The sequence below is a fragment of the Mchenga conophoros genome, linkage group LG12, assembly GCF_057382185.1.
Source record: "Mchenga conophoros isolate Kocher_MC1m ecotype Shallow Benthic linkage group LG12, M_conophoros_male_GT1.1, whole genome shotgun sequence".
Lineage (NCBI taxonomy): Eukaryota > Metazoa > Chordata > Actinopteri > Cichliformes > Cichlidae > Mchenga > Mchenga conophoros.
The window spans coordinates 19,763,156-19,787,554 of NC_140537.1; the positions used below are offsets into that span (position 1 = coordinate 19,763,156).

The 24,399-nt window shown below is 39.7% G+C and overlaps 3 protein-coding genes across 3 annotated transcripts; all 3 read right to left on the reverse strand.

The window, feature by feature from the left end:
* Positions 1-632: 632 nt before the first annotated feature.
* On the reverse strand, positions 633-4,952 carry LOC146562493 (transmembrane protein 248). Its single transcript, XM_085294275.1, has 8 exons — positions 4,803-4,952; positions 4,215-4,281; positions 3,253-3,445; positions 2,412-2,673; positions 2,224-2,323; positions 1,963-2,104; positions 1,733-1,873; positions 633-1,373 (listed from the first exon to the last, which is right to left on the reverse strand). The coding sequence occupies exons 3-8, from the start codon at positions 3,412-3,414 to the stop codon at positions 1,353-1,355; spliced, it is 828 nt and encodes a 275-aa protein (XP_085150401.1). The 5' UTR covers positions 3,415-3,445; positions 4,215-4,281; positions 4,803-4,952; the 3' UTR covers positions 633-1,352.
* A 3,750-nt stretch (positions 4,953-8,702) lies between these two features.
* On the reverse strand, positions 8,703-14,000 carry plbd2 (phospholipase B domain containing 2). Its single transcript, XM_085294276.1, has 12 exons — positions 13,753-14,000; positions 11,735-11,828; positions 11,493-11,651; positions 11,301-11,401; positions 10,995-11,209; positions 10,495-10,589; positions 10,215-10,375; positions 9,942-10,037; positions 9,749-9,820; positions 9,496-9,648; positions 9,221-9,383; positions 8,703-9,077 (listed from the first exon to the last, which is right to left on the reverse strand). Exons 1-12 carry the CDS (start codon positions 13,971-13,973, stop codon positions 8,907-8,909), a joined length of 1,701 nt encoding a protein of 566 aa, XP_085150402.1. The 5' UTR covers positions 13,974-14,000; the 3' UTR covers positions 8,703-8,906.
* A 121-nt stretch (positions 14,001-14,121) lies between these two features.
* On the reverse strand, positions 14,122-23,628 carry rbm19 (RNA binding motif protein 19). Its single transcript, XM_085294278.1, has 24 exons — positions 23,482-23,628; positions 23,212-23,394; positions 23,018-23,131; positions 22,756-22,797; positions 22,140-22,371; positions 21,733-21,965; positions 21,578-21,637; positions 21,403-21,481; positions 19,937-20,008; positions 19,524-19,733; positions 19,314-19,444; positions 19,089-19,213; positions 18,903-18,999; positions 17,564-17,674; positions 17,271-17,471; positions 17,116-17,182; positions 16,854-17,002; positions 16,713-16,773; positions 15,994-16,073; positions 15,844-15,899; positions 15,561-15,677; positions 15,359-15,464; positions 14,520-14,640; positions 14,122-14,421 (listed from the first exon to the last, which is right to left on the reverse strand). The coding sequence occupies exons 1-24, from the start codon at positions 23,515-23,517 to the stop codon at positions 14,339-14,341; spliced, it is 2,766 nt and encodes a 921-aa protein (XP_085150404.1). The 5' UTR covers positions 23,518-23,628; the 3' UTR covers positions 14,122-14,338.
* Positions 23,629-24,399: the final 771 nt, after the last annotated feature.

Sequence of the window (24,399 nt, forward strand, 5' to 3'; positions counted from 1 at the left end):
TTCATTGCGTTAAGCTCATAATCTATACTTTTGGGGCCATAAAATCAAAAGTATGCTCACAGTTAAAATACAAACAAAAACACACTGACAATTCACCTTAACCCTAATTTTTATTTTATTTTAGCTACAGCAGTTGAAATGCTGATGAAACATTATGATTATTTTATAATAATTCTTCTACAGACATGTAAAATATTGAATTACTATCCATCCATCCATTCGCTTCCGCTTATCCTTTTCAGGGTCGCTGGGGGTGCTGGAGCCTATCCCAGCTGTCATAGGGCGAGAGGCGGGGTACACCCTGGACAGGTCGCCAGTCTGTCACAGGGCTCCAGTCTGTCACAATTGAATTACTAATTTTACAAAATCCTTATACGTCCTTTCTTTCAGACACTTAAGGAAACATTGATTGAAATTAAAGAAAAAAATAATTTCCTCTTCGATTTCTGTTTCAAGAGGCCTTATATCAGAGAGAAATATGGCACTCACATAAACCTAAAATTAAACCTTCGTGGTGGTAAATCCAAAACCTTCAGGTGGATAGAAAGATATTTAAATGATGCTAAAAAATAAGTGCACAAGCAAAATGTATTTGAAGTTTTAAATGTCACTAAAAACTGATGTCACTCACCTTCACATTCCCCTTAGCTTGGCTTTAGCCTTTATTGACATTACAGTTACAGTACAATACAGTGCTTACTGTAATACCTGTGTTTGACACTGACAAATGAATCACATTAGTCAACAAAACAGCCCAAGTAAAGCTATTCCTTCTACAGCAAAGAAACATGTTTGAAACAGCATGACTGCAGTCATTTGTTGCTGGGCAGCGTAAAATCCTGTAGAAAAACAGTTCATAGCACTGCTAACTTCTACACACACACACACACTATTTACAGTGCCCAATGATCTGTTAATACTTTGTTATTAAACAAATATAAGGCAAATATAATAGCAATTTTAACCCACATTTCATCCATTTTCTTCAGTCTTGAGCAATGTCTTCATCACCACCTTATCATAACATTTTTGTCTTTTATTTTGAAAAGCACATCATAAATAATAAATTATAACTCATTTTCTACCATGGCCATGTTTCTCAAAATGATTTTACATATTGCACATTCGTAATGTAGCAAAACTTGTGAGAGACAGATAAATGGGTTCAAACTGTTCCAAGAGAGGTTGCTGTACCCTGACTTTAGTCCCAAGTATGAATTTAGGAGAGCTTTCTCCAAAGCAGCATTATACAAATATTTTCACAGTTAGTAGTACAAACAACAAACCAGTTTCTTCTGTAGGCTGTAGTTAGACGTAGCCCTCTCTTTCCAACCATCAACTGATTTAATCGCTCAGCTGTCTATTAAGGGTTCCTGTAAATAAAGTAAAGTAGCAAAGTTAGGTTAAATAATCTGTATGGATTTCTCAGTAAAAAGGTTCTACCAGGACAGGGCTCCCTGTCCTGGTCGTTGTGTCCTTGGGCAAGACACTTTACCCTACCGCCTACTGGTGTTGGCCAGAGGGGCCGATGGCGTGATATGACAGCCTCGCTTCTGTCAGTCTGCCCCAGGGCAGCTGTGGCTACAACCGTAGCTTGCCTCCACCAGTGTGTGAATGTGAGAGTGAATGAATAATGGAATTGTAAAGTGCTTTGGGTGCCTTGAAAAGCGCTATATAAATCCAATCCATTATTATTATTATTATTATTAAAAACCGAACGATCACGACTTACACTTTGTTGGTACAGTCCATTCCATTGGTTGCGGCGTTTTAGTGCATGTGGTTGACAAGCAGCTATACAGAGCATCAAACAAACTCCAAGGAGACACACACTGAAGTCCAACAGATGTTGCACTGCCACACTCTGTTCCTCCTTTAGAAGTAGGAAATAAATGAGGGTACAAAACAAATCTCTGAATTGTGGCTAAATCAGCTATGCTGTTCAAGTGCAACATACCGTACCTGTGTTAACATGACTGTAAGAGTGGTATCATCCTTGAAGTTCAGACTGTAGCAGGTTGGTGATAATGTAGGCAGCTGGTTACTTGCCTCCACATAGAAGGATGAAATATTTTTCTCTGACTCAGGGCACTCTGGAGGACGACTTTATTAAAATACATAACATTTATGAGTTTTCTGACTTTTTAGGTCACTGAGGAAAAGTTGTAGTTACACTGTAATTAAGTTAAGAAACATGTTCTTTACAGAACATGATAAACTTACACACTTGTTGGCAGGAGGTCACTTGGGGCACTTATAGTGAGGCAGGTGTAGCTACCATTGTCAGATAGAAACTCTAGTGTCAAATTAACATTTTCATTGCCTGGGGAGTAAAAAATTACAATCAGAATGTAAGGTGATAAAGACTTTCACATAATATCACACCCATAGCACTCCATGGCAAAACTAACCTCCAATAAGCAGCTGACTGGCTCTCAAGGTTGTATGTAGACTGAGATCTCTCAGCGAGACACTCGGAGAGCTGGAAGTCACAAGAGCAAGAGGAACCTTGAGATGTAAATGGGTGACAGAAGAAGGACTCTTTGCTGAGTTAACTGAGGTCTTTCTGTCCTCTTCCTGCTTGATAAGAGGTGATTGGACTGAGGAATTAAGCTCATTTGCTTTCACACATAGGTGGAATGTTGATAAGGAGGACAACACACGGTTCCAGTCCTATGAGAATAGTAAAGTGCACAAATTACACACAGATACAATCAGGGCACAGAATGTGTGGGTATATTCAGTCACAGCCTGCACAGCATCATATTTCCTATGCACACCAGCACCAATTATCTATTTAGAGAAGGCATGGAGGAAAATTAGCTCAGTTTACTAAGGAAACCTACTATACTCATTCCCAGCTCCATATTGTTATCTTTGGACTGATCTAAAGTTTCTTTGCATGAGTCACTGCTCTAAAAAAAAAATCCATATTTGTCTGACATCAGGCCTTGATTCATTCTCAATCTGAACCCAGTCATTTTAACTCCCCTATCTTTAAGGTACATTTCTTCTGATTAATCTGATTAATTGCTCCTCTGTATAGAATATGAGCCTCAAAAAGAACCAAGAGTAGAAAAAAAAATTGATACAGAGAGCTTAGAGCAGTCTGCAACCTAGGTTTTGACACAGGTTGATTGCACGTAAATATTTGAAACTTCAGCCATGTTTATTGTGCATCCACTACTCTAATATATAGATAACAGAAAAGAGCAAAAACCCAAAATTGCTATAGTTAAAATCACTCCTCACCTTTGTTATATCAGGGTTAGGCAGAGTGTGAGTGTTGCTGTAAAAACTAAGGCAGATGAATGAAATAGCCAGAGTTAGCAAACACAGGAAAAATGTAGTCCCTGGAGGATTCTGTGACACATAATCTCTAAGATTAGTCAGCGGCTGCCAGAAACCCATCATCAGGCTCCACAAAAAGCAGAGATGTGGCGAGCTGTAAACAGAAGAGACAAATTTCACATAACTTAAGTAATGTACCTTTTCATTATTATTAGGCAAGTTCAATACATCTGTTCTTCATAGAGGAAGACAATTTCAGTAGGAAACAAATGGAAGAGAGCCTGGAGAAATAGAAGTATGCAAAAGAATGAAAGTCAGTAGAAGAAGAGAGAGTATGTGTGTGAATGAGAAGTAGACAGGTGGAGTGAAAGTGAAGCTGCAAGGAGCAGGGGTAGTGAAGGTGGACCTGTGTAAATAGATGGGGTCAACCATTCTAAACAACAAACATTGCAAAAGACAGGTGAAGAAGAGAGCACATAGAGACGGCAGGATGGAGTCAGGTTTTAGGGGTGATTTGTAACAGTAGGATAGCAGCAATAGCAGAAAGAGAAGGTTTACAAGATGCTAATGAGAAATGCTATAACTTTGGTTTGGAGACAGTGCCGCTAACAAAAAGTCAAAATTGTAGGGGGCAGAGTTACTCAGAGTGACCACAGGGACAATTCATGGATTCATATATACATGCAGGGGCAGGGGTGTGACAGAGGAGGATGCTCGGGTCAGAGTAATATGAGGCAGATTGGAAGTCCTAAAAGGAGAAAGAAGTCTGTTCAAACCCACTCCAAAATGCTTTTAGCAGAGGTGGGTGCCTATGTCCCACATTTTAGCCAGTGTTGCCCTCTTGGCTGTTTGACCTTTACTCTCCAGAATAATCTCTGTTCAGACTTTGGCACTGGGAGACCAGAAAGTTTATCTCCACTCACCTAACATCTAAATGTAATCTTCCTTGTTGGGAACAGAAAGCCAATCTTGGTCCAACAGACAGGCACCCTGTAGTGCAGTGATACAGATAGTGTACATAAATAGATATAATCATAAATATATACACAAAAACTTTGGCATGAACACACATGCTCTGTATTGCACATACATGGAGACATCGTGTATGAAGCAGTTAAACTTTTCTAATGAAAAATCTTTGCATGGATCACCTAGTTATGTTCATAGTGAGCATTAAGCTGTAGAAAATCTGTAACTTTTATTGTGGAAATACTATATAGCTACTGCTTAACAAAACAGGATATTCGGCATGTCTTTTCTCGAGCGGACCTCGTTTTCAACATAACCACATTTAGTTTGAGCAAAGCTGAAAGCACGTACTCTCTGTCACGTGACTGTAGACAGTTAAACGCTTACTTATAAAAAAAAAGAAGACATCTATGTAGTAATTACATTAAATCAATACTCTACGCAACAGGAGACGTACAACTAGTCTAACAACCAGCTCTACTGGCAAAGATTACCGCTCTTATGACGCTAACTAGCTAGCTTTCTGAAATATAACGTCATACCTCGAGCTCGTATGCTTGTTCACGTCTCCGCGCTTGGTAAAATACACCGGAATAGTTTCTTAAAGACAAGTAAACAAAAGTTCGACATTTAAGAAGGAAGTTCAGCAGTTAAATAGTGACACGACACCGCTGTCACTTTACGACAATACACTGCTATGACGACAACAAGGACCAGATCACATGACTTTAAATGGGTTTTTTTTAAACGGGGGAAAAGCAAGGACACAGCAACAGTAGATATCATTATTGTTATCTGTTAGGTATTTTAGTACCATGGTAGCATTTACTGGATATTGTTTTATAGTGACATTATGCAGGAAAACTCTGTCATTCAATAAGGCCCCTTTGTTTTAGTTATTTTTCTCTTTGACCCAAGAATTGATGTGTGAGAATCACAGGCTGGTACAAGGTTGAAATACCACAGAGATCACTCCCTCAGCTACATTAGTTTCTTAATCTTTTAGACGCCTGTTGAAGGCCAAATGGTTTGTTTCAGATTTCACTAATGAAAGAACTCTTCGTTTTGTGCCTTGAAAATATGTCGCTGAGATAATCACAATTGTAGCTGAACTGATACACTACACAAAGGATGCTTCTTCACCCAAGGGCAGGAAGACGCTCCCTTATCTTGGTCTGTACTGGTTTAAACTGATAATCTGCTGTCTCATGAATTTTACCCTCTATATAAACTGTTGTACTTGTGAATAAAGTTGAGTCAATTTGGGAAGACAACCTGAAGCAGTCTCTGTTTTCTTGTTCTCCCAAGCTGCTCCCGAGCTCGTACTAACACGCTGAATGGCATGCTTGAATATTACTTGAGAATATATTTGACTGTGTTACAGACTAAGGGACATTCTCTGCTGATAGACGTCCACGCCTCGAAGGAAGTCGATCCACGGATTAGGCCTTGGAAACCGTTTCCTTCATTATCTTTATTCTTATTTTGAGCATTAGAATATATATATATATATATATATATATATATATATATATATATATATATATATATATATATATATATATATATACATACATACACATTGGGTGAATGTGCAGTAGTAGCAGCAAGCAGGTGAATTCTGTACATTAATAAGAATAGACATCTGACTATTTTGGACATCTGACTATTTTACAGGATAGACAATATAAACATATTTAAATTTAAAGGAATTTGAAATGTACATTGTTCCTTGGTTTAGTGTCTGGAAGAGAGTCCTGTCTCAGTCAATTATAGATGATGTGAGATGATGTGAGCGGGCGGGTGTGTGTGTTTAGGGCACGGATGGCTTGGGGATAGAAGCTCCTCTTGAGTCTCTCTGTCCTTGCCCGGAAGATGCGGAACCTTCTACCAGATTGTAGAAGTTGGAACAGTTTGTTGCCTGGATGGGACGGGTCCTTCAGTATCTGCGCTGCTCTAGTCCGGCATCTCCTGGTGTAGGTGTCCTGAAGCGGGGGGAGAGCAATCCTGCAGCAGCGTTCTGCTGTACGGATCACTCTCTGGAGAGCTTTTTGGTCCTTCACACAGCTGTTCCCAAACCACGATGTCATGTTCTGTGTGAGGATGCTCTCCACAGCGCCTGTATAGAAAATCCTGAGGATCTTTGGAGAGACCCTGAACTTCCTCAGTTGTCGTAGGTGATACAGGCGCTGCCTAGCCTTTTTGGTCTGGGCCTGAATGTGGGCAGCCCATGTCAGGTCTGAGGAGATGTGAACACCAAGATACTTGAAGGACTGCACCCTCTCCACTGGAGCTCCATTGATGATAATGGGCTGATGATAATATATCCAGAATATTCAGTGGTAGCAATACCAAATTTGTTTCAGCAGAAAGTCTGAGGCAGCTTCAGCCAAATGTTGAATCAAATTCATTCTGCTGGAGTTGTATTGTGTCATGGTCTGTGGGAGCAGACTGTGTGAAGTGTGAATTTGGAGTTCTATTTGCATGGTCTCTTATATATGAACACAACTTTACACCCCATACGTATTGGACTAATATGCCATATTGTTTGATTTGATACCTATGGGTATTATAATGCTATTTAAAGAAATTCAACCTTGTATATCACCTGTTTCTCTCCCCAATCCTGTGGATTCACACATAGGAAGAGTCTGTCTACAAACCATAGTAAAGGTAATAAGAATCTTTGTGCTTTGTTCCAGAGAGAATCTCTGTTTGTTCCATACGTGATTTCTTATTGGAAGTCCTTTGTCAGTGACATTACTTGGAAAAGAGTATGGACAATTCCTAATAAGCATCTTGTACCCAATAAAGTAAAAGAAGTTTCATTCAAAATACTTCATAAATATTATCCTGCTAATCATTATATGACAAAGTTCAAAGGGGACATAAATCTGAACTGTGGATTTTGTGGAAGTCAACCTGAGACTGTGCAGCACCTCTTCTGGATCTGTTCACATGCTAGAACGTCTTGGAAAGACTTCAGTAAATTCATTACTGGACAGCTCTACAAGGACTTTACTCTGAAATTGGAAAATGTTGTATTTTGTTTCTTTTGACGGCAAAAAAGATGTATACTTTATAATAAACTTGTTAGTTACCTTAGCTAAATTTTATTTCCACAAATGCAAATACATTAGCCAAAAGCCTAATTTTAAACACTACTATAATGATACTCTGTCTTACATGAAATTGATTAGTATTAGTGGATCACACAGGAGGTGATCAGGGAAGTAAAAACATGTGAGGAAACAGCCAACTAGATGAACATATTGATGCCACAGGGAAGTCTAAACTAAGCACATAGAATATGGAAACAAGACTTTCAAAATAAACAGGAAACATGACAGGACGCAGACATGACACAACTTGACAACATGAACCACACAGACATGAAACAAGACAGATTAGACACACTAACCAACAAGGGAGACTTAACAGAGGTGATGACACAAAGGAATCTAAATAATCAAAAGAATATAACTAGATGGACTTAACCATAAACAATGAATAACAATATACAAGGAAACTCAGATCCAAACTAATAACAGCCACAACAAGAACTTAACATACCTTCAATATACCTAAGAAAAGAAATAGAGGAATAAACTCGAAGTGCTGGGTCAGAGAACCAGCTACTGACATAGTGGTAACTCATTGAAGTGTTATTGAGTATTCATAACCAGCCACTTTGCGGATACAGTGAGTAAAAGCATTGGGTGAACTGTTGTATGTCCTGTTGCTCCTTCTCTTGAAGCAACTGCTGATTTTGGAGCAGTGTTTCATTAAGAGTTATTTGGAGCATTTTGTATTTTTCCTCCATGTCTTCAAGCTTGCATACCATTTCTTCCTCTTTTATGTCCTGCTGTTCTTTCTCGTGAACAAACTCTTTATTTCTCTGCAGTGTTTTATCGAGCCTTATTTGCAGCACACTGCCTTTTCCCTCCATGTCTTTAAGCTTGGAGTCCATTTCTTTCTGTTTTGTGTCATGCTGCTTGTTCTCTTGAAGAAACTGTTGATTTTTGTGCAGTGTTTTATTATGCTTTACATGCAGCGCTCTGTATTTTTCCTCCATGCCTTGGAGTTTGCACTGCATGTCTCTCAGGTCTGTGTCCTGCTGTTCTTTCTCTTGAAGGGTCTATTTTTTCCAGAGCTTCATCAAGCTTTACTTTGAGCTCCTGATTCACTTTGACCATTTTTTCCTGTTTTATCACACACGCACGCACGCGCACGCACGCGTGCACACACACGCCTTTTAAAAAGAAGTGATCGCTCTGTTGTTTATTTAAAAAGTTATTTACAAAAAAATCTAAACTTCAGAAAATACTGAATAACTCAAAAATGATTTATCCCAGGATTAAAACATTTGCAACAAGTGTTACAGAAAATGTTCATCAGCATAAAAGTAAGTAATAATACTTGGTGATTTCTCCACAGAAAGGTGCATATTTATTGGGTTTATTATAATGATTTTCACATATTTTGCATGAGAAAGAGAAATGCAAAAAAAAATAAATCTAATTTTCTGTCTTCTTATTCAAATAGAGGTACATTATTAATCTCTGTACCACTTAAAGATTTTTGTGAGAAGCAGTGATGCCATTTCCCTTTGTCAAACATCATAGAGCTGGAACTACTGATGCCAGTTAAGGAGTCCAGGTGACTTTTATAGGCTTGAAACGCCATACATCAGGCTGACCCATGTGTAGCAGGTCTTTGTAGGGGGAAGCGCTCCACTGGAAGGGTGGCACTTGGTCCCAGGTTGGACCACTCACTGCCACCATGCCGTACTCTCGAAACATCTCGTAGGAGGTCAGCTGCAAAGAATCACACACAATGGCTCAAACTCAGTGGACATCTCTTTTAAACTCATTTTTACTTACGGCAAACCAAAAAAAAAATCTTCAGGGTGCATGATGGGTAAAAGGGTTAGGGCAAAGGGAGATGTGAAAATGAAAACCTTCATGTCTGTTCCTCCGTGTGGTCTCTGCTTTAAGGCGCCAAATGGATATGTTCCATTAGCTGGGTTCAGGTCTGACCGCGCTGAGATCGCATTCTCTCCGTTCTCAGGTGGATCACAGCCGTCACACTTTGAGAGTGGATCTTCCTTAAAGTTATTATACCTGAGGAGGAACAGTGTATCTCATGAATTAAGAGACCTTTTTCTCCCTAACTACAACATCTATCAGAGATTGTTTGTTTTGGGAATACAAATCTGCTACACACAGACCGTACCTCATCAGGCGGACCATCGAGTCCACATCTGTAACATCTGTCTGGTTTCTCTGGAAAATCTGAGCCCGAGGATTCTGGTCCAGAGAGAACCACGGGCCAAACTTCTCAACCAACTCATTGCAGCCACTCTTATTAAATATTTCCACATAGTACCTTCAGAAAGAATTTGGAAGTATGGACAAAAGAAAAGACACATGCATAATCTAAAGTACAGATTAACATTTACCTTAATGTTTGCACACCAAATACTTACGGTATGTTGTAACTAGCCCAGTATCCTTTCTTCAGCAGTTCCTGAGTTTTATCAGCGTAAATGGCGAGTCCTCTGCAGCATTGGAAAAAATAAAATGCTTGTTTTAAGGTCAGATCTGATAGGGTTATATATTGTCAATAGAAACACTGAATAAATGATCTATTTTGATCCAAGTTCGGGTGCTGTGACTTACGGAATCTGCTCCAGCACGACAAAGAGCCCTTCTGTGATGTCAGTCTTCCCTGGAGTGAAGAGGTTGTAGTTGACAATCATCCACTGGTTGTTGTAACTGCAAAGCAAAGTTAAAAGTGGCCTTCTTTTCACTAATACGCACAACACGGACAAAACAAAATGTTACATAATCTGGTCTTCAGTGAGGATTATCAACACAAGCTAAAAAGCAGAACAGTCTGGAGCCTTGTCAGCAGATCAAACAGTTTCTATTTGATGATTAAAACTAACTCACGTTCCACTGTTGTACTTCGTGAAGATTTCTGCCCAGTCCTTGCCAGTAGCAGCGAGCCGATTTGCAACAATGTTTCTCAGCCACTCCATGACTGTTCCAGTGGGCTGAACATATTTCCAGAGAGCAGGGTTGCTGTTGCCAATGGTGGTTTCCAAAGTAACCTACAGACAGAAAAAGAAAGAAAAAAAATAAAAGCAGTAAGATAATCTCAGCTTTCCCTTTAAAAAAAAAAAAAAAAATCATATTCTGTTATATAATGTCAAGTATAAAGAGATCTTACCAAGCCGCTGCTTAGGATGTAAAAGTCATCCCCAGAGAAGATGGATCCAGGGTAGGATGAGAATGCCTGAGTTCTTCCAGGAAGAACATAGTTGTCTGAAAAACATGAGAGCACGTGCTGAAGTCACACTATCAACTAGTCCCTAAAATAATTACATCAAAAATGGTGCTAGGGTACTTTTGGGGTTTTAAACGTGCATTAAAGAATTCAAAAGTCAAGCATTTAAGGACATATCTAATTGTTTTGCCATTATATAAAAAAAATTGGGACCATTGTTTTTGTATTGTAAATCTGAAAAGTAGAGTGAGCAGGTATCTAGAAACAGCAACAGCTAAACTGGAAAAATCAATGTCCAAATCATCTAACCTTTGCCTCTCTAACTTTGTTGTCACTCAACCTGATCTGTCCCTCTGATGTGCTCATTTCTAATCTCGTCTCTCCTGATCAATCCCAATGAATCTCATCACCAATCAGGAGGCACACTTGCGTCAATTAATTACCTAGAGGAGAAACTTTAAAGGCAAAAATGTATTTCTTCATTATGCGCAGCATGGCCTGGTAGGTGTTCCAGGTGTCATGTGACACCAGCAGTTCCTTATTGTTAGGCAGAAGCTTAATCAGTGCAGAGCAGGAGCCAGAGCCAATGGGTCGGGTTTGACTGGATTTATTCAGAGCCGATTCCAGGTCCTCAAGGTCTCCGCCCATTTGGAAAAGTCTGTTTGGGCAACAGCAAGTGAAAGTTTAAAATCTCAGCAAAAGAGGGTAAAACATGTTTGAATGATTCAGAAAAGGAGATAACTACTTACAGGAAGCCAAATGGGTTGAGAGAGAATGACCCTATTGGCAAAGACAGCTGATCATTGTAGCTGTCCTCCAAACCTTTGAGCTGCAGCAATGTCAGACGCACCTGATGAAGAAACAGATAGCACAAAGTCTGATTTCTGGCCTTTAAAAAAGCTTGTCATGTAAGGGATTTTTTTCAGTCCTGCTCATTGTACCTGGTACCAGTAGGGTGAGTTTGGATTATTCTCTATTTGGTCCTGAATCCACTGCATGTTGGTTATGATGAAAGACTTAAGGCGCTCGCAGTAGGCAGATTCATACATCAAGGGTTCGCAGTAACCCATTAGAGTGTTCATCCAGTGTTTATAGATCAGCTAAAAAACACCAGCATACCTAGTCATTAGAATAATTAAACCAAAAATATTTTAACGTCTGACCAAATGAGGGTTAGACTGACCGGAGACGTTGCTGCAGCCTCAACTGCACCTGCAGCGTAAGCCTGGATGCTGTCGTTGTACCGACTGCTGCTAGTCACCTCCAAGAAAGACCAGCTGAAAGAGGGAGCATAAAAATGTAAAACGATCTCCAGAAGAAAAAAAAAATAGATTTATGAAGTTTACAGCACTGTGCAAAAACCTTGAGCCACCCCCCATTTGTTTACATTTTGCTAGGAAAATAGGTGGTGCAGTGCTCTACTGAATTATGTGAATACAAGTCAAAAGCAAAGTCTGTGTAAATCTAATCAGACTGAAAGTCAAGTTTTGGTATGACCATCTTAATTTGCCAGCACAGTCTGAACTTTCTTAAACTAACTTTCGTGTAATTTCTTTAAGTAGGTTCAGGAATAGTTCTCCAGGCTTAATACTATTAATACTTCAATACTGAGTGTTTTTCTATCCAGGTATGACTTTATGGCATTGGCAGTGTGTTTGGGATCATTGTCAAGCTGAAAAATGAAGCAGCTGTCAATCACATGCTTTTCAGATACTATTATACGGTGGATTAAAATGTGAATGCACTGTTCTACATACAGAGCTATTTTGTTATATTTTGTAACTTTGTAAGAGATTGCATTTATATGTATTATTACTATTATCATTATTATTCATGTTATTGTTATTTAATCTATTATATTATTTCATTTAGTTGATTACTGTTCTTACTGTCTTGGAGCAACTGTGACCACTCTGGGATTAATAAAATATTCTGATTCCGATTGATCAATTTTAACAAGATCTCCAGCACCACTGGCTAAAACGCAGCTCCAAAAAAAAAAAAAAACGACAGGGCGTCCACCATGTTTTACAGAAGGCTGTAGATACTGGTTCTACCTCTTGCCTGACCTCCTCCATACATGGTGCTATTTGAACCAGAAGTTTCAAAATTAAATTTATCACTCCATCAGACCTGTTGTCACTGATCTTCAGTCCACTTCTTGTGTAATCTGGGGACCTCAGTGGCTCACCCTTTTCTTTACAGAGAAGACAGATTTCTTTATGACCTGCCAGTTTCCTCACTTTTCATAGTTTCCACAGGCCACACACTATGGATGCTGTATTATCTTTTCTATTTTTTTTGTTTTTGCAACTAAAGAAATGGGTGCAAAGGATGTGTTCTTGTAACAGGCTGCTAGTAACAAAGTGCCTAAAGATACAAAATATTATCTCCCCTCCCAAACAGAACAAACAAAAACCCAGCCAATGTCCAAAGAAAAACTTTTAAAGACCTCCAGAAGATTTCTCAGTGTGTCATGTGTGCCACTTCTGCTAATTTGGGTTCCTCAAAACAAAACCACAAGGATTAAATGTTGCTCAACAAGTCAACATTTACGAAAAAACAAGGAAAACAATTTAGACCATTGACACTGCCGAACACCATTCTGTTACAGCTTCATAGGGGATGATTGTTTACGTTCTTTATGAACTCAAATATTTTAATATGTATAATTTCTCATTTTTTCTTAAATTCTTGAACTAGTCTGAGAGAATCTGGATCGGTTTGGCTGTAAAACTAGTAAAACACTGTGTGTGGAACTGCAAATTATACACTAAACAAGTGGTGGGGAACTCCAGGCCTCAAGGGCCGTGTCCTGCAGGTTTTAGACGTGTCCTTTAGCCAACACCGATGATTTAAATGGCTAAATGACCTACTCAACATGTCTTGAGGTTCTCCAGAGGCCTGGTAATGCACTAATCATTTGCTTCAGGCGTGCTGACCCAAGGTGATATCTAAAACATGCAGGACACCGGACCTTGAGCTCTTCACCCTTGCATTAAACGATTAACCGAATAATTGAAACAATATCAGGAGTCAACGCTGCAACACGCTTTTCTTACTTTCTGTAAGAAACTGCAGCACTGACCCAGCTTGACCATTCACCAACGACCTATTTCAAGCACAAACCGCACAGACAAACCGAGCCTTTAGAGGCAAATAGTTTACATTTTAGACCAAGAACAGCCTCTAAACACTCACCCTGACGTTTCAATATCATCAGTGAAATTCGCCCAAGCCACAAAATCCTCCTGATATCCCTCTATGACAGACAGCTGTCCGGTTTGCTTGTCGATCACAGCCGTTCGTATTTCTGCTCGAACGGCCGTAAACATACAAAACAAAAGCAAAAACATCTTTAAAAGATCTAAAACCTCTGTAAAACTTCTAACACGGTCAGCTCCGTTCCGCCTGCACGCCATGTTTACATGAACAAATCATGTGACTTCGATGGGCCAAGTCACCCGACTACCGCCGGGACTTTCAAAATAAAAGACGCCGCCCGACATCCCGCATCATAAGTTCATCAGTAGTTCAGTCACTGTCACAAACGAGACATGAGACAAAAAGTAACATGTACGCAGCTTTTATACATATATAAAAACCAGTCGTCAGGTACATCAGATCTCTTGGACATTTCATTCTGTACAAAATACTAGTTAATCCATAGAAAACTGGACCTGCTTTTAAATTCATTATAAACTTCTGCAGATATTCGGGTCCATGTTTTATTCAGTCCATTTTACACAGAGCGTTGGGGTCAGGATTTGTGTGGAGGCTGCAGATGTCAGTCTTCCACACCACCTTCAGTTTCCATTGTCTCCAAAATTCCTTCCATAACTTCCGCTTTTCGCTGCTTTTTGGCAGTGACTGAGGAGGAATAAAACGAAACAAAAAAAAAAATGAATAAATGGCAAACCTACTTTTTATTTAATTGTGTCCTGTTAACAAGGATTTGGTGGATTTACCATGAAAATGTTCAGCTGTTTTTCGCCTCAATGCCTCCACAGTTTCCTCTGCGTCAGCCCACTCCAGCACAAGACGTCTCCCGTACAGATGGGTGCTGTGGCATAGCGCCGCAAACGCTTTCTACATAGAAAGAGAGGAACACAACTGCTAATCAGTGTGACAGCCAAAATCCCTCTAAAATAAATATTGCCACACTTTACTAATTTGAGTCACTTGAGCTAAGACTGATGCTTAAAAATGTTGGCTGGATCTCCTTTTTAACAATATGCTACAAGATCAGTTTTAAGGCCAATAATTGGTAATGAAAACCAGAAATTAGTTAAATACATGCTTATCCCTGAATGTTGGTGAAAATGGTTGAAAGCACGGTATGTGCTAATATTCAGATGGCTGCTCTTCTCAAAACACTCGTTCGATTACTTCTTTTGATTAAATTTGTTCAAACTGTGATCATCAAATTAGATTTTTGAAATTGAAATTATATTATCTCTCTTGGATATGTCAGCTTCCGGCTTGAAATTGTTTCTAAACTTCCTATTAGCAGAAAATCTGTAACACAAAAATCTATTTTAATATTTTTAAAGCACATTAAAATATCCCACCTTGAGTATTTTAAAAAAAGTTCTTTATATGCTGTTGAAAGTACTGTATGTCACAGACCTTGGATCATTTCCTCTATTGTTGCCCTTCAATGTTAAATAATAAAATACATTTGGCGATGGAGACACCCACAGACCGACATGTAGCCAAATGATGAGGCCTACAAATCTACATGCTATAATATTCTGAGTAGCTGATGAAATGTATATTTTCTTCGTTTCATGAATCACTCACAAACCTTAGCATCTTGTTTGGTGAGGAAATCAACAAAGCCAAAACCTCGATGACTTCCTGAACCAGCCGCTTTCTTTGGAAGACGGACAGTCTTTAGCTCCCCAAATGTACTGAGAAGATGAAATACAAGGAGGAAATGTGAGTATTAATTTAGCTCTTCCAACAGCGTAAATAATAATAAAAAACGATAGCTGTGTACGTGTTACCAGAAAAGCTCCCTGATTTCCCTGACAGATGCTTGGAAAGGAACATTGCGCACAAGGATCTTGGATCCCGTCTGCTTCTTGTCAGCTTGTTTCTTCTTCCGTGTCACCACAGCTGTCCTGCACATGGGAAAAAAAATGAATGAGTGGTGACAAGACGAGCGATGTCTTCATGCTACCACAAATTCTAACCATAAACATGTCAGCTGAAATGTTTAGGAGCATATTCTTGTAAGTAAATAGACATAAGTGGGGAAAAAGAAAACCTTTCTGATTCACATCTGACCTTGTGGCTCTCTCTGAAACCTTCAGCTCTAACTGGTGATCATCCACCTTACAGTGCTGAAGGAGGGTTTAAGGAGAGAGAAGACATTAGCCAAAAACCTGCTTGTGGAGAAAAGCTGCGAGAGTGTTGCTGAGGAGGTGTGGATGGTACCTGTAGCTGCCTCAGGGCCTTCTGAGCTGCTTCTGCCGTCTGATACTGGACAAAACCGTAACCCATTGACAACAGTTTGCCTAGAAGACAGAACAATAAGCACGAGAACAGTGATTACGCAGAGAAAAGCAGATGTTTAGCACAATATTAACAGCGTGCTTGTCTGTGATTAAACTTCAGATGGTTCTGAAGTCTCGTCCTCCCAGATCTGGACCAGGGCATCACTGAGCTCCTGGAAAGTCCAAGGTGCAACCTGTCATCTTCAGATGGACTGAAAAGTGTCCCAGAGGTTTTCTATTGGATTTAATTCAGGCAAGCATGGGGGCCATCAATGATATCAATTCCTTCATTCTCTAGGAACTGCCTGCATACTATTGCCACATGAGGTTGGTCATTATCGTGCACCAGGAGGAACCCAGGACCCCCTGCACCGGTGTAGGGTCTGACAGCAGGTCCAAGCATTTCATAATGTTACCTATGGCAGTGATCTGTGCCTCCCTCCATGGATCTGCCTCACCAGACCATCACTGACCCATCAACAAAGTGGTTATGCTGAACAATCTTACAGCAGCATAACTTACCACTGAGTCTACAAAAATACTTTTCTTAACCAAAACATAATTTGTGGTTGAATAGTGAGCACTCCATTTGTATTATCAGTTAATAAGCACATGCCGGCACTTGTTCTGAAAGGAAATATTTGAAACCCTTCTCGGTACCTGTTTTATCTTTTTTCTTGGATATCGTGCAGGATTTGACTTTGCCACATTTGCAGAATGTCTGAAATGAACAAATAAAAACCATGACCATCAGCCAGTGATTAAACAGTTAATAATAATAGTATTTATTAATGTACCCACCTCCAATAGTTTCTCCTCTGTCGTGTTGAAATTAAGATTCTTAATGAAAAGCGTAGAACCTGGAAGAGCTTCCTCCTCCTCCTCTTCATCATCTTCTTCCTCATTTTCTATCTTCTTCTCCTCTTTCTCGGCTGCCTTCTTCTCTAATACTTAGTTAAACAGAGCAATGGTGGATTCTGATTATACATATCATACCCTTCAAGTCTGGAAAATACTGCTCTCTCTTAAAGAGACTGCCCGGCTGTGTTTTGAGAGAGTTTACCTGGTTCTGGTTTGGCTACAAACACCCCGACAGGCGCCCACTCCAAATACAGCGGGACATGATGGAACTGGATTAGGAATGAATTTGATCCAATAAGAAGTCTTCAGTATCCAGCAGTCAAAACATACTATATGCAGGTGAAAGGTTGCACACACCTTACTGTAAGCCATTCTTGTGAAGGCTCGTTTCGCTTCAGTCGACTCCAGAAACTCAACGATTGCAGTGAGTCCTGAAGGTGGCAGCAGCACACGGCCCAAAGAACCATAAGGTGAGAAGAGCTCCTCAAGCTCTGACGCCTGCACTCCAGCTGGAAGGTTCTTCACCAGGATCACTGTGTTGCTCCTTGCTGCTGCCGCCTGTAGACGAAGGGACGCAAGCCGTGGACTTTTCATTCAAATTTTCATTCACGCATTTGGATCAAGAGCACTGAGAAGTACATCAAGCATACCTGACTGAAGGAATCCAGGCTGACACTGTTATCCAGCAGAAACTGCCGCGTCTCCTGGACAATTTGTGTTTCCCCCAAAGCCATCCTCACTGCAACACTTCCCTTTGACTCCTGCAGGGGAGAGCAAGGACCATAGATACATGCAATAAATAAATAAAGAGGAAATGAAAAACACAAGTCTGTAAAAAGAGGATTTTTTTTTGGATTGAGAGGATGTTATTACTGTGCCATTAGCCTAAAGCATTTGAAAATGTGGTTACCAAACTATAACAGTCATAATAAACCAAATTGGTTTCAGCGAGAAACTGACCTGAGCAGTGGGCTATTGCTGCGGTATAGACTGTGTGGGACGAATCCATAATATCAAAAAGAAGATCCTATTATCACCAACACTAGGTCAGTATGCTATACATTACACAGAGCAGGTTGTTGGGACTTTTTCAAATCCTTATGAAATCTCTATGGAATAATAAACTAATCATAAACAAATCAGTTAACCAGGTATATGTCAGAGAGCTGGAATTACTTCTGTTTTTCACGTATTTGGTATCCAGTCAAACATTTTTCAAAGTTTTAGTCAATTAACAGATATTTATAAATAACCATACAGTCAATTCTGGAGGTAAAAAGTGGTCTGTCTAAATGGTTTGGATGTACTCTTACCTACCCAACAGGTAGTTCAATCTAACAGCTACTAAAAAAAAGTGAGACCCTTTGCTCAACCGAGTGGTCTTGTCTGTGTCTTGTCTGTGAAATCTACTGCCAGCTAGCTTTTCCTGCAGGGGTGGGGTTACAAGGGTCTTTAATTCTCCATGTACATTGAACTTCTGCAGGACTCAAAGTTTGATGGAATAATATTCAAGAGGTTAACCTTTTCTCTAAGAGAAAATATTTCAAATCTCTGTAAAACTGTTTATCTTAGGTTCAGCAACTGAATTTCAAGACTCTGGCTTCTGTTCCTTTAAAGAAAGATGGATTTTCTGACTCTTGCTACCTCCTTATAGAGAATGGATAACAATGATGACACAGCTGGCTGCCTGTGAGACTAATAAAAATTCATGAACACATTCTTAAATGGGACCCATTTATTAGGTGGCCGTCTGCAGTTTAAATAACTTTTACCAAGTTAATGTAATATAAGGTTGAAAGAGGCATTTAATAATTAGTTGTGCTGAACTCCCTTTTCCCTTATATATTATTATTATTTCTTCTCTTGTATTATATTTTTATAATTTGTTAAAAATTGTAATAAATTGTTCAAGTAAAAAAAAAAAAAAGGAGGAGGAAAAGAGGCAGACAGGAGCGTAAATGCAGGTGAACTAGATGTAAAGTCACTCACGTGGTCCAGGACTTGGCTTTTGGTGGTGTTGTATTTTTCAGCAATAGCATCTGCCACTGCACTTGTACCCAGAAACAAGGTGTTCCAGTTGTGTGAACTAGAAAGAAACCGAGAATTCAAGTGTAAGCTTAAAAAAATATCAGCATGAAAAACAGAGAAACAGACGGTCACTTTGATCCCGATTACCTGGAACTTAAAGCTTTAGTTTTAGCATCTTTTTGCCGTTTGTAAGATGAGGAGCCAGGACCGCCAGCATCAGAGTCACTCTTTTCTTTCTTCACAGTGGAGGGAAGCAGGTGAAGCATCCTGCCCTAGAGGTGTAAGAAAGTTTTCAAACAGCTGAATTTAATGAACTGCACTTTGAATCCAGCCATGAGGTGTAGAGTGATGAAGAAGTTCTGACAAAAACACCTGAAAAATGTGTCCGTCCAGCTGAGCGAGCGCTGTCACGGCGTTCTCTGGTATCATGTAGGTTACAAAGGCAAACCCTTTAGGTCTCTTGGTTAGCGTGTCAATTGGGAACAGCACATCAGATAAAGGACCTGCAGAGATTTTATAACCATGAAACACTTGGGACAAGAGCGCATTTCTTTCTACAGACGTGTAATCAATGTAACTCACCGTGTTTGCTAAACAGATCTTTGATGTCCTCCTCTGTGCAGGTGTAAGGAAGGTTTCTGATGAAGAGTCGGCCCGACTCTGAAACATCTTCCTCCTCCTCGTCCTCCTTGAGCTTCCTGCTAAAGTTTCTGTCAGTTTCTTTCTCTTTTCCATCTCTTATGTTCTTTCCCGCTAAAGCATCCACGCGAAACACTTCAATGTAACGCCCTCCTGAAAACACAAGGACAAAGTCTAGGCTTCATCAGCTAGTAGAGAATGAGAAATACATCTATAAATGTCTTTGTTTCCCCAACTGAATGGTGGCTTCAAATGTTTTCGCTCATATTTTGTGCAGAGTTTTTACACCCTGTAACATTTCATTCATAGTAACACAGCCAAATACTATGAACAGAAATAAGTCCTAATAATTTCACCTATATAATCCTTGTTTTTCTTCAAGGCCTTTTCCACCTCTTCCTCAGAGTGCAAGTCCACGTATACGTAACCTAAAAAACAACAGCACACTGTTAAGATGCATCTGCCTGTATACAGTTCATACAGACCTGTAGTGCTGTGAAAAAGTAATTGCCCTCATCCTGAATTATTGTTTTTGCATATTTGTCACACTCGAGATCATCAAAATATGTAAAATTTTGCAGAAAGACAAGCAAACACACAAAAGTGGGAAAAGGTTATTCAAACCTACCTGAATGTCCCCCAAACCCAATAACCGTTTGTGCCACCATTGGCAGCAAGAACTGCAATTAGCCATTTGTGATATCTGACACAAGTCTCTCATATCACTCAAACTCAGTCACACTTTTTTTTGAGCCATTTAGAGGTAGACCAGTGTGTTTTGGATCATTGTCCTGCTGCATAACCCAAGTCCACTGGAGCTTCAGGGCATGAACTGTTGGCCAGAAGTTCTCCCTTAGGATTTTCAGAGTGGAGAATTCATGGCTCTATCAACTACAGCAGGTTGTCCTGAAGCAGCAAAGACGCTCTAGACCATCACACTACCACCACCGTGTTTGATCATTGGTATGATGTTCTCTTTATAGAATGCTGTGTTAGTTTTATGTTAGATGTAACGAGACTCAAACCTTCCACAAAGTTCAGCTTTTGTGTTGTCACAGAATATGTTCCCAAAGGTCTTGGGGATCATCAAGAAATATTTTGGCAGATGTCAGACGAGCCTTTGGGTTCTTTTTGGTCAGCAGTGGTTTTCTCCTTGGACTCTACTATGTATGCCATTTTCTTAGTGTTGAATCATGAACTTTGACCTTAACTGAGACAAGTCAGGCCTGCAGTTCTGTAGATGTTGTTCTAGGCTCTTTTGTGACCTCCTGGATGACCAATCAATGTGCTCTTGGAAGTCATTTAGGAAGGCCGGCCACTCCCAGGAAGTTTCTCACTGTTGCATGTTTTCTCCATTTGAGGATAATGGCTCTCACTGGGTTTCACTGGAGTCCCACAGTATTAGAAATGGCTTGGTAACTTGCAGACTGATTGATGTCTGTGTTTTTTAATCTCTTTCTTTAGATTCAGTAATCAGGTCTGTGTGTGACTGCTATCAGCTTTTTAAAAAAAGGTGAATAATTCATGGTTTAAGAAGGGGAGAATAAAAATTGCACTTAGGACCAGGAAGGTTTGTATGGGCTCTTTCCCTTAAAAAAAATTAAATCATTATTTAAAAACGGCATTTTGTATTTATTTGGATTCTCTTTAGCTAATATTAAAATGAATTTGATGATTTGAAACATGCAAATGTGACAAATATACAAAAAAAAAAAAAAAAGAAATCATGAAGTGGGCAATTATATTTTCTCAAGCCACTGAATACAGCATATGTGGGTGACTGCTGCAAAATGAGAAACTTTAAATACTTTTACTATCAGACCTGTTCTATTTCCGCTTTCGTTCTTCCCAATCCGGACTGCTGCAGGCTTCAGTGGAGTCATAAATTCTCTAATTTGTTTCTAGTGGTGTTACAGGAAACAATGTTAGCGTCACAGATTCAGAGTGATACAGTGAACATTTCAGTGCCGACACTGAGAAGTTTCTTGTTCGCTCACCTCTTTAACATTGAACGGGACTCCTCTCAGCTTCACTGTGAACTCTGTTGTTGCCTCCGTCTGTAGTAAATACACAGGGGTTGGTGTGAATCACTACAAACTAGTAACAATGACAGAATGTAAAAATTTAAAACAGCTTCTGATAGAGGAGTCACCTCCTGCTTGGCAGGTTTCTTCACTTTACTCTGGTCCTTTTCCTCAGAGGTCACTGAAGACTTGACCTTTGAGATGTTTTCCCTGTCTCCACTCTCGTAGTCACTATCTGTGTGCTGTAAAGGACCATCATCATCCTCTTCTTCCTCCTCCTCCGTGTCTGCTGTTTGTGCCACCTTTGACCGCAGGTAGTCCATATCTGATAAGCCAGACTTCAGTGCTTCTTTAGTGGCATCTGGAATCAACAGCATAGCAAACAATTAACAATAATTCACTGAACCTGGATGAATATTTTCTAATATAGTTTAATCTGATTTTCTGTGTGTACTTTAGAACAATATTTCTCTGATATAAATTTCAGTATTTGATGTTGATGTAACCCCAAAATTAAAACACAACCACTACCAACCTTCATCCTCACTCTCATCATTTTCTTCTTCCTCATCCTCTTTGTCTTCTTCTGACTGGTCTGAGTCAAAGTTGAGGTAATCATCTGAAGCAGGTTTCTTCTTGCTTTGAGTCGTCTTCTTCTTCTTGTCGGGATCGGGTGCTTCCTGTGCAGTGTCGTTTGCCCAGGTCGGGGCTTGGCTTCGATTCTGATGCACTGACAGAAACTCCTTGAATTCTGCTTCCTCTTCCAGCTGAAATGAGATATGAGCCGATGTCCAAATATTAAGTGTTACATCATACAAAAACTGATGAGTTAGGCAAAAAAATTTTTAAAAAATTGTACTCTCACAGGCCACTTCATTGGGTACACCTGTTCAACTGCTAATTTACCCACATATCTAATCAGCAAATCAGTGAGGCACTGGTCAGTGTACTGGTAATCTTAACCATAACCTGCTGAACGTCAGACTGAGCATCTTAATAAAGAGGAACGGTGATTTAAGTGATTTTGAACATGACATGGCTGTTGGTGCCAGATGGGCAGGTCTGAGCATTTTTCCCAAAGCTTGCACCCATCTCCCGACCAACATCTCAATTTAAGAGCAGATAAATTTTAAAGTTTATAATTTACTTACATCTCCCAGAATACTGCTGGATTCCTTTTTCTGCTTCTTCTTCTAAAATTCAAACACACACACACACAATTGTATTAAAAACACAAATTCTATGAAATCATACTTATATTATTCTCTGGTAAGGCAGCAAAAAATTATGATATACAGAGGGAAGAATGAATTATAAAGATATATGGTAAGTTTTATATACAAGTACGACCTCTGTAATTACAGAGTGTCAGTTTACAAATACTGTTATTTCCCGTCCACAGGTGTTTCCTACCTTTTTGCCATCAGTGTCGGCCGGAGCAGAGGGTTTGCCCTGCCCTGAGCTCTGAGTGTGTTTACTCCAGGCTCTTGCCTTACTGGGGTCTCCAAACGCTTTACACATCTCCACCTAGAATAAAGGACAGGTAAACCATCAAGCATGCGCGTGTTCCCTCTCGAGGCACAGACTGTGTGCGGCTGAGGCCATACCGTCACTCTGGATGTGTCCACGAAGCTCTTATTGAAATGCTTCAGGGCCTTGTTTGCATCCTCCTCGGATTTAAAACCCACAAAGCCGAACTTACGGAACTTGCCGTCTTTGGTAAATTTCAGCGAGCAGTCTGTCAAAGTGCCAAAGGCAGCAAACATCGACCTGAATCTGTCCTCCTTCATCTGCACAGAGAACAGTGAAATTTAGCTGGGCTCAAATTAAAGGCTGCTCTCGCTTTGTGTTCACATGCGAGCGGGCTGTTTACTTACCCCGTTAGGGAGGTTTTTAACGATGAGTCTCGACATCACGACAGAAGGTGTAATTCCACTGTTAACGCGTAAAACGGCTTTAAATAACTTGTCAACAAAAACAGCGTGGACAAGAACCTCTAGCTCGCCATCTTGAGTGGGAGGGGCTTCTTCTTCTTCGGCCGATAGTAACCGTATCAGTGAATAAACGCCACCCTATGGTCGGGAATGGTTACTGCGTATATAATCAAACAATATTTAACTGGGTGTTCTAATAATCATATCAAAAACACATTAAAAAAACTGATGTTATATATGATATGAAAACATGTAACTATAACAGCTGTTCAAGTATTACTAAAATATGACAAGTTAACATCTGGAAAACGAATTCATTGTGACTGAAAGGTGTGGCGCTGGCTTTCTTGAAGTGTACACTGCAGGTCTTCATGTGTTTTCTGTTGTTGTTGCTTTTGCAAAACCTTTCATTGATACTACTATGCATCGCTGAGCATTGTTTTTCCATTTTTTTCTTTTCGGCTTCCAGTTCAGTTATTTGGTACTTTATTTCATTATAAAATTCTTGGAGTTTTTGATTTTTCCTCTGGAGAATAAGTTTTTCTTCTTTCTGTTGTATGTCCTGTTGCTCCTTCTCTTGAAGCAACTCTTGATTTTGGAGCAGTGTTTCATTCAGAGTTATTTGGAGCATTTTGTATTTTTCCTCCATGTCTTCAAGTTTGCATTGCATTTCTTCCTCTTTTATGTCCTGCTGTTCTTTCTCTTGAACAAACGCTTTACTTATCTGCAGTGTTTTATCGAGCCTTATTTGCAGCACTCTGCATTTTTCTTCCATGTCTTCAAGCTTGGAGTCCATTTCTTTCTGTTTTATGTCCAGTTGCTTCTTCTCTTGGAGCAACTGTTGATTTTTGTGCAGTTTTT